Below are 12,750 nucleotides of genomic sequence, written 5' to 3'. Positions count from 1 at the left end.
GGTGATGGATATGTTAATATCTTGGATATAATGGATATAATATGTACCTCTTGATTGTAGTAATCATTACACAATGTGTATATATATCTCTCCAAACATCGTGTTGTACCTCTTAAGTATATACCATTTTTATTTGTCAATCATACCTCAACAGAGCTGGAAAAAATAAGTTTGGAGGTTATTAATTTCACTTGTATGTGGTAATCACTACAGACAGTCTACTCTGCAACAATAAAATATAAGCTTGGATTGAGAAAAAATAAACATGCCCCGCCAACTTTTCTCTAAAAGTCTAAGTGCTATCCAAACAATCTTCGGACAATAGAGGACATGAAGAGATGTTTACCATTTAGAAATTAATAATTTAAAAAGTGGGATGGGGCTCCATTACTTTTTTCTTGGGGTTCTAAACTGCCTAAGTCATCTAATACTGAAAATATCTTTAGATGTATCACAGATGCATCATCCAGAATTTGGATGCGTTTCAACGATGTCACTACCTGAGCTCCATAGAGATTAAATACAAGGCAGGCTCTCCAGCAATGGTTTTGCAGATTGCAATCAGACCACTAGATGGATTCATGAACCACTACAGACATCATTAGCTGAGTAGGACATGGAGCTGATTGGTGACTATCAAAGTGAAAGTGGGTCACCCAGCAGCCTGAAAAAAAATTATTTGCAGAGCATCACAAAAGCTCCACTTGAAGCAGAGTATTATAGCTCTGGGTTGCTGAGAAACAAGTAGTGCCTAAAAGGACACCCTAGCAAGAAAGGCTCAGAGTCGCTGCTCAGTATGAGTGAATGTGACATGCTGAATGCAGAGACCCACTGCAGAAGAGGAGCAGTCACCAAAGAGAAAAAACTGAAGTTCACTGGGTGCAAATGCCTTCTCTGGTCATTTCTGTCAGGTTCACTGAGGGGACAATGTCCTCTTTCATACAACTGTCCAGCACAAGTGAAGAAACTGAAACCAAAAAGTGGATGCTTATGTCTGTACACTGTCTTCAGTGAATTATAAAGCAAAGTTCTGGGAATGAGGACCCACCTCCATCCTTGGGCTACCAGACATCTCTAGTGTCATTTATTTAATATCTATGGTACAGGGCTTCATGGAGGTTTCAGTTACCTTAATAAGTCTTAGCACTGCCTGCAGAAGACTTTTTCTAAAATGCAAATGTTTGCCGCTTAAAACCCTTCAATGTCTCCCCTTGGCTTTCGAATGGAAATCCAAATTCCATAAAATAACATAAAAAGCTCTTCATGGTCTGTCCTTTCCGAACTCTTTAAGCATTCCCCATCCAGCAGTCGTCAGTACTCCAAAAATACAGAACTACTTCCAGATACAAAAAAGTAAGATACACCTTTTCTCACATCTTGGTGCATTCAGTACAGTTCGCCTGGCTAGGTCCTCTTCAATTCATCCTTCAAACTCAGCTCAATGTCAGTTCCTAATCACCACCCTCCCAATGTCCCAGTCTGGATTAGATGCTCTTCATATATCTCACATAGAACTTCCTACATTCTAGAATATTTGCCTCTTTGTCAGCCCACCTTTCCAATCACCAGAAGGCAGAGATTGAATCTCTTAGCCCTTGTCTTAGTCTTTTCAGGCCGCTATAACAAAATACCATAGAGAGGGTGCTTAAACACTAAACATTTATTTCTCACAGTTCTGGAGGCTGGAAGTCCAGGATCAAGTTGCTGACAGATTTGGTGTCTGGCGAGGGCCCTCTTCCTGGTTCACAGACTACCGTCCTTCTCAATATAACCCCTCATGGTGCAAGGGGCAAGGGAGTTCTCTCGGCCTCTTTTACAAGGGCACTAATCCCATTGATGAGGATGGACCCCTCATGACTAATCATCTTCCAAAGACCCCAGCTCCTAATACCATCACATTGGAGGTTAAGATTTCAACACATGAATTTTGGGGGGACACAAAGATTCAGTCTATAACGGCTGTATGCCCCTAAAAAGGGTTAAATACATAAAATGGTCCATAAGTGTTTCCTGAATAATTACAACAACTAATTGTCACAAAAATCTGGAAGGGAAAGGAGAAATTGTTGACAGATAAGGAAATTGAGCAGCGATGTTGGTAGGCAACTTGCTAACAACATTGATCGCATTGACCTTTAAAATGTCTTTCAAGATAGATTTTCAGCTGCAGCATCACAGGTGTGCATACAGTAAATGTTGGACCATTGTTACCACTATTATTAGTATATAAATACAGAAATGCTGCCCCTCCTGCTTGTTATCTGAAAATAGGTAACCTTCATTGTTTCCCTCCATTGTGTCTGCAAATTTGCGGAAGACATAAACCTTCATGAGTTCAAATACACAAGTCTAAATTCAACATGTTATGGGAAAGATTTCATCTTCCTCCTTTGCTTCCAGGGTGATTTCTCCTTAATATTTTTACATAAATATTTGAGGGAAGCACATATTTGTCCTATGCAAACAGAAGATATAATCCTGCCTCAGATTAATTGAGCTGGAGCTGAGAAATTGCATCTTTCATGCCTTCTTGCAGCCACCTGCTTCTCCCCATTTTGAGGCTTCGTGCAAGTCTCATTTCTTTAACGTGGGAAGGGATGCACCATTGGCACTAAAAGCTTTAAGCAGCTCAATGGCTTTTTCACTTTAAAGTCTAAATCATGCAGACTTTAAAGAGCAGGCAGAAAATCAGAATGAAATAATGACAAAAATTCCATGGAGGCAAAAATTGTCTATGCTGCATATCTAAAAATAGGACGCCATAGGTCTACGATGTATCATTCTGAAAACCTCTCGGCATGTTCAGTAGCCAGGGTTTTTTAATCAAGCTTGAGGGTGAGTTATGACATTCTTTTCTTGGCCCTTTATTTCAACAACAGTAAAAAGGTATTAATGGATGAGAACATTGCGGCTGCTACTCACTGGATGATTCCATGTGCCTGTGCATTGGAAGATGGCTCTGACTCAAAGAGGTCACCCATGTAACACAAGGACAGTCTTCACTCTCCTCCCACAGAAAGCAGTCACTTGTCACCAGATCACGTCAGGTAAGAGATCCAAGGAATGTATTTAAATAAAAGAGGAAGATGTAGGCACTTGGTTTAACTTTCATTGTTTCCCCCACTTGCTGGCTGTTTTTCCTCTGAACAACCTTTAACAAAATAGATGCAAAAATCAAAAGATAAATTACACAGATACAGTCTCTGTACTTTAGAAGCTTAAAGTTTAAATTTTTTCGTTAAAAATGAAAGTTTACTTACTTTCTATTGTAAAGAAACCAATATCTGAAATCCCTCATTTAAGTTCTAAACTTTAACATTTTGTCAGTATTATTATTTACCTATTAATGGACTAGTTAGGGCAGCGGCAAACTTATACCAAAATGTCTTCCAGATAGACCATTGTGTTAAATGTAAAGCAATGCAAATATAAAATATGTCTTAAAAATAAAAAGAATAATATATAAATAAATTCTGGGTGAGGGTAAATTTTCTAAATTTACAAACAATGAGAAAATTCCTTGTCGGTCCAGAGCTTCCAGAATACACAGCACACACTAGCTGTCTCGATGGTAGCAATGCCTCAGGTGATTTTTTCGCCTAGGGTCGGGGTCAATCTCTGCAAAACAGTGTACTTTTCCTCCTGCAGTGAATTCTAGGAGACACTCTTATTTCCATATCTTAGACAACTAATTCATTCTTTAAAAAAAAAAGCTTTATTTAAGTATAATTGATATACAAGGAAGTGCACATATTTAATTGTACAATTTGATGAGTTTGGACACATGCAAACACCCGTGATCCCATCACCAAAATCAAGGTAATAGACCCAACTCATCCCACAGTTTCCTTGCGTCCCTTTGTTTTTGTTTTTTGTGTTGTGGCAAGAACAATTAATGTGAGATCTACCCTCTCAACAAATTTTGAAGTGCACATTAGCATATTGCTAACTACAGGCGCTATGTTGTACAGCAGATATTTAGAACTTATTCATCTAGCATAACTGACACTTTATACCCTCTGAACAACAACTCCTTAGTTTCCCCATGCCCTAGCCTCTAACAGCCACTACTGCATTCACTGCTTCTATGAGTTTGACTATTTTAGATACCTTCTATCAATGGAATCATACAGTATTTGTCCTGTGACTGGCTTATTTCACTTAGCCAAGGTAGGTTTTATGTATTAATAGGGTTGGCTTAACTTTGTATTTCATAGGAAGTAATTTTATTTCATTTTATTTTATTTCCTTCTCTATGCTAAGGTTTTACGGCTGATCAAGACAATGAGAGCATAGATGTGTTTGCCACTGTGAATGGATCATCAGTCTCTACCATTCGCAGCTCACCATTCTTTTCCAAGATCAGCTGGGCAAATTTACAATATGGATGTGGACCGTCTCCTGGGGTGGGTTACTTCTAAATGTTCTCTGGTGGATGGCTGTACAATCTACGTAATCTGAGACTCAGAACAGCTTTCCTGTACCTGGCACCCACTGAGGAGGAGAAGGCAAACTCAGAATGCCTGCTCTGCTGGGGCTGGTGTTGGATACAAAATGCAGATGCTGTATTGCATTAGGGAAAGTGTTAATTTTAGGATAGCAACTCTAGACTGTTTATAAGATGAAAAACTCATATAAGAATTTGCAACAATTTCACACCCCAGTTTGATGCCTTGGCAGATGTTATGGGAGAATTCTGCAAGATCATTAAAGCAGAGCCAGGTGGGAGTGTGTGTCCCCAATGAGCCACCTGCCAAAAGCAGCTGTGTTAGAGACTTTCTGAACCTGGTCCTCAAGATGAGTCTTATGTGAAAGAACTTTCTCTGATGTAATAAATATGTGCTTTTTCCTTAAAAATATAAAAAACAACAAGAAAATACAAGCAGTGAAAGAAATCACAGATGAAAATGTTGATTCATTTACATATGTAAGAAAATTCCATATACCCAAAAAGAATATAGCCCAGTTTAAAAATCAAATGAACTGGAAAAATATTTACAAATATGTCAGACATTGGATTAACATATTTGATAAAGAAGACATTCCAAATCAATAAATCAGTATGAATGATGATATGTCAGATGAGAAATAGACAAAGGACCTGAACCTAAACATAAAGATTACAAAGTAGGACACGTAGTTCTAAAACACATATGTGGAAACATTGTCCACCAGAATGATAATATGCAACTTTCAACAAGGTACCATTTTTTCGCTATCAAACTGGCAATGATAATTTTTTAAATCATAAGCATTCCTGGAGTACTTGATAAAAATACACACTTATAAGACCCATCCCAGACCTGCCAAAGCAGAATGCCAGTGAATGGACCCAGGAAGCAAGTAAGAGAAATTCTGATTCAACTGGCTTGAGAGAGGACATGGGAATCATTCACTTCCCATCCCCATCCTAGGTGACCTTAAGATAAGGCAAGCTTGAAAACATTACTCTAAGCAGTGGTCTTCAACTATGGCTGGTCTTTGAATCACCTGGGAAAACGTAAGGAATACAGACACTTGGGTCCTATCCTCAGAAATTCTGATTTAATCCTTGTGGGTTCAATTCAGATAAAATTTTTTTTTAAAGATTTGTAGGTGATTCTAAAACATAGCCAAGATTGAGAACACCTACTCCAGAGAGCATGATAAAATAGGTATTTGTGGGGCCAGCCTCTCTGCCTAGTGGTTAAGTTTGGCATGCTCTGCTCTGGCAGCCTGGGTTCAGTTCTCAGGTGTGGACCTACACCACTCATTGGCAGCCCTGCTGTGGCAGTGACCCACATACAAAATAGAGGACCATTGGCACAGATATTAGCTCAGGAAGAATCTTCCTCAAGCAAAAAAAGAGGAAGACTGGCAGCAGATGTTAGCTCAGGGTGAATCTTCTTCAGCAAAAAGAAAGAAAGAAAGAAAGACACAGAAAAAGAAAACAGGTATTTGTATGCTTTTCAAATATGAGTAAAGACTAGTAGAACCCTTTTTACAAACAGTTTGGCTATATGCTGCTTCTTAAAAAAATATTGTTTTCACTAAAAATTGTAATTTTGTAAATTTATCCTATCAATGTAATCTAAATACAGAAAACATTTATGAGGAAAAATGTTCTTTGTGTGTAATTGATTTAATAACAATATTTGAGAGCAACATGACTCCCAGCTATAGGGCAATGGTTTACTAATCAATGGTATGTTCACATAATGAAATGCTATACATTCGTTGAAATATACATATAATAGGTTTCCCATACGTTAAGTAATGGGAAAATACAAGGTTAAGGGGAAAAAGTAATGTTTAAATTGTACTTACTGCATGGTTGAGACTAAGTTAAAATAAACATAGCAAAAACGAAGAGAAGATTCTAAATTACTAAGGGTGGGTATATTTGAGCTACAGGGAGATGAATGACTTTTTGGGGTTATTATCTAACTTTCCTGAATTTCAGAAATTTATATAACATTTATGTTAGGCTTAATTAAAAATATATACAATTTTCATTGTGGTCAAGTATACTTAACATAAAATTTCCCATTTTAATTTTCAAGTGTACAACTCAGTGGTATTAAGAACATTCACACTGTTGTGCAACCATCACCACCATCCATCTCCAGAACTTTTTCATCTTCCCCAACTGAAACTTTGTATCCCTGAAGCAATAACGCCCTATACCAACCACCCTCAGCCTCTGGTAATCACTATTTTACCTTCTGTCTCTAGGAATTTGACTATCCTAGGTATATGTTATGAATGGAATCATGCAATATTTGTCCTTTCGTGTCTGGCTTATTTCACTTAGCATAATGCCTCCGAGGTTCATCCATGTTGTAGCATGTACCCGAATTTCATTGCTTTCTAAGGCCGCACAATAGTCCATTGTAGGCATATACCACACTTTGTTTACCCCTTCATACACTGACAGACTTTTCGGTTGTTTCTACCTTTTGGCTATTGTGAAGAACACCGCTGTAATATAACGCTGGTGTACAAATACCTGTTCAAGTCCCTGCTTTCAATTTTTCGGGGTTTATACCTAGAAATGGAATTGCTGGATCATAAGGCAATTCTATGCTAAATTTTTTGAGGAACTGCCATACTGTTGTTTCACAGAGGATGAACCATTTTACAGTCCCGCCAGCAACTCACAAGGGTTCTAATTTCTCCATATCCTTACAGTATTTTATGTAACAACATCAATCACTTCATATGGAAAACTTTCTAAAATGTATCACTCACTTTCCAGCCTTCTTAAAACGAAAATGTAGAATGAAATTTAACCTTTTTTCTTTTATTGACATGAACATTGATGCCTTCTCAGAAGCTATCGCAATATATTTTTATTGGAGATCTTGCTATGTCCTAGATACTAGTCTCAGTTATTTCCACAGATTAGATCAATCCTTTCAAAATCCTGTGAAATATCATGCCCATTACACAGATAAGTAAATGAGGTACTCAGAGGTCAAGGAAAGTTTCCAAGATCACACAGCTAGTAAGTGAAGACAGCAGAATTCAGAGTCCACGCATTTACACATTTTGCTAGACTCCTAACCATCTGAGAATGTTTGTCTCTATATTAAATGTCTCCAAACTAATGCTGTACATTCTTATAAAATTCACGTATGTTGTTTAACGTTTTATTTTGTTTTTCCTTCTGGTGTTACTCCTTGTGGTTGTAAAAGAACCTACCTCTAGCCATTTTCTCCTCTCCAACCAACATGTTGATACCAATACTCCATCATGAAGAAAAAAGAGATAAAGAGAGTTAAAACTACATGAAAAGCAAAAGTGCATAGGTTTGAGAGAGAATTCGAGGGGTCAATCTAAGGGTAAAAATATAAGAATTTTTAGGTATATGACTTTCATGATATCTATTTTGGTGGTTCAATGACTTATTTGGCTTACTTCTCATTATCTTCTGGTGTTCCAGGTGCTGAGTCTGCTTTTATGAATGAATACGAGCGCTTACCCTTACTCCTACTTACACTGTGTAACATAATGTAATTTATCTAAAAAAATGTTTGCTCCAAAGAAATAAATATCCTTTTTATGTCTGATATCCTCTTTTTAAAAATGTCTACTTAATATTTTCATAATACACACAAAGAGAGAACCAAGGAAAAGTCTTTTGATATTGCAAGTGTCTGGTCGTACATCACTACTATTCAAACTATAGATCCAGTGACTGCTGATTACAGATGCCCATCAATATCCTTCTAGAATATATTATATGCCATAGATACATTTTCTGGAAAGAGTAGACTAGTGTTTCTTTCCTTGTGTAACACGTATATTGTGAAATGCTGAGCGTTTAACTTTATGAAACTCAAACCTTCTTTCCAGTGAAGTAGGAGAGGTCACTAGTTAAATACATATAACAGTGAGTCCTTCTATGTATCAGAAACCTTTTATTTAAAGTGAATTATCAATCTAACCCCCATTCCACATCACCATATGTTTTTCTGGAAATCAAGTTTTTCCATATGAACATTTCTTACAGGATTCTTTTCCACATCTGTAAGACTTTCCTAGGAAACAGGTGAATAAGTGGAGTAGAGCTGAGAGAAAGTATTCACTCAAAATACAAAATATTAAGATAAATAAAAGGTTTCTGCAGAAAAGCTCCAGCAGCCCAGATCTCCTTAAATCCAGTAATGAGTGAGGGATAAATGTAATTTTTGAACTACTAGGTTTATAGTTAATTTCCATTGAAATACTCTGAGCAATTTAAATCAGAGTGGGGAGGACAGGGAGAGAGGGGAAACAAAACCACATTCCTAGAGATCAGAACTTAGTGATGGGAACAGCCGTTATCTTCTTATTCCCAATTTTGTGGCTGGTTAGCAGTTAAGGCTGAAAGAAAATAAACAAAGTCAGAGTGCTACCTTATTTCTTTTGAGAATGTGCTTCTCAAATCTAAAGGTTTGACGATACAAAACCTCCACTGGATTCCAAGCTTTGATCATTTTAACACTGACTTCTCACTAAAACAATAATACTGTTAATATCAATAAATATACTCAAATTCTGATAATGATTCAATTAAGATTTTTAGTAATTTTTTTGTAACTCAAGTCCTACCATGCTGGACCTTACAAATATACTATAATGTTTATATTTACGTTTTTGTCACATAAAGAAGGGACTATTCTCTCTCTATTCATCTACACTCATCTTCTACTAAACACACAATCCTGTGCAAGTTAATATCCCCGGAAGCAGACCTTTGTTCTCCTGCTTTTACTTTTCCAAATTCCTACTACTTGCCTTTACCATTCATTTTAGTATTGCTTTATATTGTCTTAAATTCTTCTGTAATTTTTTCACATATACATTATGTTTTATTGTTCTTAACTATCACCCATATTAACTAAGACAGACTGATTGTATGGTAACATTTAAATGTTTTTTCCAATCAATTAATCATACATTTGCTCAAAGAAGAAATTGCTGGGGGTGGAGCATTCTGCAAGGCTAATATAATCAGGGCAAACCAGAGCAATAAGTCAAGTGCATTGTGGATGAGGCCCAGAGGCCTGGGTCTTCAGCTATTAAACATCCCCCCAAAACAAACACAGCTATTTAGAAAGAACTAAACTTACTAAAGCTGATACACAGTCAACATCCGAAAACTGAAAACTCTTAACTAAAAGACAGTTCATTCTATTTTATGGTGGTCATGAGGTAGCACGAAAACTTTTAAGGAAGCCTCTGAACACGAAATGAATGATGTTTCGGGAGACAAAAATAAGAGGGTTTAACAAGCAAATAGAATGGAAATGAGAACAAAGTCGAAAATGGCAAGACAGCTACCATATTTTTTTTTTAATTCAGTAAATGTATCCTATCAAAAGTTTGTACTAGGCTTCAAGTTACTGGTTTCCAGCTGTTACAGTTGAAAGGAAAAAGGAAGGCAGGGAGGGAGGAAAGAAAGTAGAAAAGAGGGGAAAAAACCCTGAAGTATTCCTCTAGAGCTTAAGAAAAATCTGGCCGGTTTATAACATTTCACTGAAACCAACAGCAAAATCATAATGGGGTGAAGCCTCAATCAGGCCCCTAAAACATCTGTAGTTTTGTTTAAAATGACTAAGGTGAAATACATCAGCTTATGGGAAATGGGGAGGGCATCCAGCAGTTGGCCAGTGTTCTAGGTGATGGATGTTGATGAGCAATTCCCTTAAACATCTGATTTACTGCCAACAGAGAAAAACACTGGAAGCACATCCAAAAACTCAACTACAATTAAGATTACAAGAGTGGCCACTCTGTCCACCTTCTCCTCCCTTACCAGAGAGGTGACCCCACTCCTGCCAACCATCTCCACACAAAGGCCACAGAAGAACACCTCCTTCCCCGAGCCCCTGTTCCTTTGCCTCAAAAATCACTATAAAACCTGCCTTACATTGTTTTCCAGCCGCTTCATTCCTCCCTCCCTTCTTTCCTTCCTCCTTCCCTCCCTTTCATCTTTCCCTCCTTTCCTTGTTCTTTTCCTCCTTCCCTCCCTCCCTGCTCTTTCTTCCTAAAATCACTGCTGTTTAAAAACACTCCCAGATCACCCCTACCCCACTAGAAATCCGTCGCAGGAGAGAAGGAGTCAGGCACAGGCGGCGGGCCCGTGCCTTCGCAAGCACCATCTGGCACCTGCGAGTCCTCGCCACTTTGCTTCCGCCCGGAGGTGAGAGGGGCGGGAGGCAAAGGACGCGCAGAGCCAGTGTGACCCATTTCTTCGGAAACTTTCAGCTGATCGCAGCCCTCCCCCTACCCGAGACTCTTTAACCATCCATCAAGCCAGAAAAGTACAGCGACCTCTGCCTAGCGTTTGGAGTTAGAAAACAGGCGAAGCAACAAAAGCGAGGACAAGAGGTTCGCCCCTCCGCCTCCCCACCGCCCAACGGCAGTGGACGCAGCGCGGCGGCGCGGCCGGAAGGGGCCGCTGTGCGCTCAGAGCAGCCGCCCGGCCGCAGCCGCCGCCGCCCGCACCTCCCACGGCCCCGCTGGCCCAGCCCCGCCAAGTTCCAACAGCCCCCAGTCGAGCGAGCGCCGGGAACGAGCAGCGCCCGGGCAGAGGCAGACGGCGCAGACCAGCCAGGCTGCGGCGCGCGGCGGCGAGGCTCCTGGGAAACTCTCACGGCCCGGGGACTTTGGAAAGGAGAGAGCGAGCAGCCCTCGCGCGCGCAAGTCGGCAAGTGAGCGCTCCGCTCGGCACCTGTTCCTCTCGCCCCACCGCCTTCCCAATCCTCGGACCCGCGCCTCCCTGGGCGCCTGCCCGCTCCCGCAATGAATCCAGCGCTGGGCAACCAGACCGATGTGGTGGGCCTCTTCCTGGCCAACAGCAGCGAGGCCCTGGAGCGCGCCGTGCGCTGCTGCACCCAGGCGTCCGTGGTGACCGACGACGGCTTCGCCGAGGGCGGCCCGGACGAGCGCAGCTTGTACATCATGCGCGTGGTGCAGATCGCCGTCATGTGCGTGCTCTCGCTCACTGTGGTCTTTGGCATCTTCTTCCTCGGCTGCAACCTCCTCATCAAGTCCGAGGGCATGATCAACTTCCTGGTGAAGGACCGGAGACCGTCTAAAGAGGTGGAGGCGGTGGTCGTAGGGCCCTACTGACCGGCCCTCCGGCCCCCGCGGCAGCCGCCCCACGCCTCCCCACTTCGCCTGCCCGGCCGCGCCCCCTCACCATCCGAGACTGGGCGAAGCAAACCTGTCGGAGTCAAATTCTTTCTCTCGACTTCTGCCTTTCGGGATGAAGCGACCCGTTTTTGGCTCGCCTTCTGAAACTCCCCATGCCTGGGTGTAGGAGAAGAGCGCCCAGACTCTAGACTCAGCAGCAAGTGGTAAAAAGAGGGCGATTAGGGCGCAGAACTTTGGAAGCTGCCGATAGCGTGGGATGTGGGGAGACCGACGGGGCGAAGGCCCTTCTCCACCCGCAGGTGGGCCAAGTCTGGGGGCAGATGGAGAGGGCGGGCAGGGGAGAGACACAGCGGCACCGATTGCCTGGTGGCCGGAAAAAGTGACCTGCGTATACGCCACGCAACAGATCTAATGGAGACACACAAATCCGTGTCCAAATTCGCGCCCAATCCCTCCCGCTCCTCCCAGCCCTGGCGGGAGAGGCGATAAATACCTTTGATTGATAGTACCGTGCCGTTTTAAGGAATTTTGTGTTTGCTTGAATACAAATATTTGATAAGTCCTTTTCTGCCCTAGTGACCTGTTTGCCTGCCTGGGGGCTAGAGTTTTGTCATCGTGGGAGAAGGGGTGGGGGGAGGGGGAGCCTGCGACTGTGAACGGGGTGAGTTGTTTCTTTCATTGCATTCCCAGCTGGGTCTTTTGGGGAAGCTGGTGCCCCAGCTGGCCCCAGGCAAAGACCCGGAACAGAACTCGTAGCTCATGACTGCACGGTTTACGCCACAAAAGTGCTCTTGACATTCGTGACACCGTTTTGACTTTTTTTTTCTTGTTTAACATTTCCTTAATAAATGCAACATTTAAGTGTTTTGTTCCTGGCCTCCTGGTGGTCATTCTGCGCTCCGGGCAGAACGAAACCGGCGCGGTGAGCAGTCAGGTTATGGGCCAGGGGAATTCGCTTTGGAGGGCTACGATGCAACTCGTGGATCCCGTGGAAGGACGAGGGTGGGGGCGAGACGGAGAGGCCTAGGGACAAGTGAGACATGGGCAAGCCTCAGGCACAGGAGCCCTCCTGGAGGCAGCAGCCTTTGTTTTCTCTTATAGTTAATATTTTATATTTCATTTAGG

At 41.5% G+C, this 12,750-nt stretch overlaps 1 protein-coding gene across 1 annotated transcript; it reads left to right on the top strand.

The window, feature by feature from the left end:
* Positions 1 to 10,633: 10,633 nt before the first annotated feature.
* Positions 10,634 to 12,492, top strand: RPRM (reprimo, TP53 dependent G2 arrest mediator homolog). Its single transcript, XM_005601722.4, has one exon. The coding sequence runs from the start codon at positions 11,272 to 11,274 to the stop codon at positions 11,599 to 11,601; it is 330 nt and encodes a 109-aa protein (XP_005601779.2). The 5' UTR covers positions 10,634 to 11,271; the 3' UTR covers positions 11,602 to 12,492.
* The last annotated feature ends 258 nt before the right edge of the window (positions 12,493 to 12,750 follow it).

This window comes from Equus caballus, chromosome 18 (genome assembly GCF_041296265.1).
Source record: "Equus caballus isolate H_3958 breed thoroughbred chromosome 18, TB-T2T, whole genome shotgun sequence".
Taxonomy (NCBI): Eukaryota; Metazoa; Chordata; class Mammalia; order Perissodactyla; family Equidae; genus Equus; species Equus caballus.
This window is presented reverse-complemented; position numbering and strand designations above follow the sequence as displayed.

Bases quoted from the DNA above. Each gene is read 5' to 3' on its own strand.
- RPRM (XM_005601722.4), top strand. From the start codon at position 11,272: ATGAATCCAGCGCTGGGCAACCAGACCGATGTGGTGGGCCTCTTCCTG.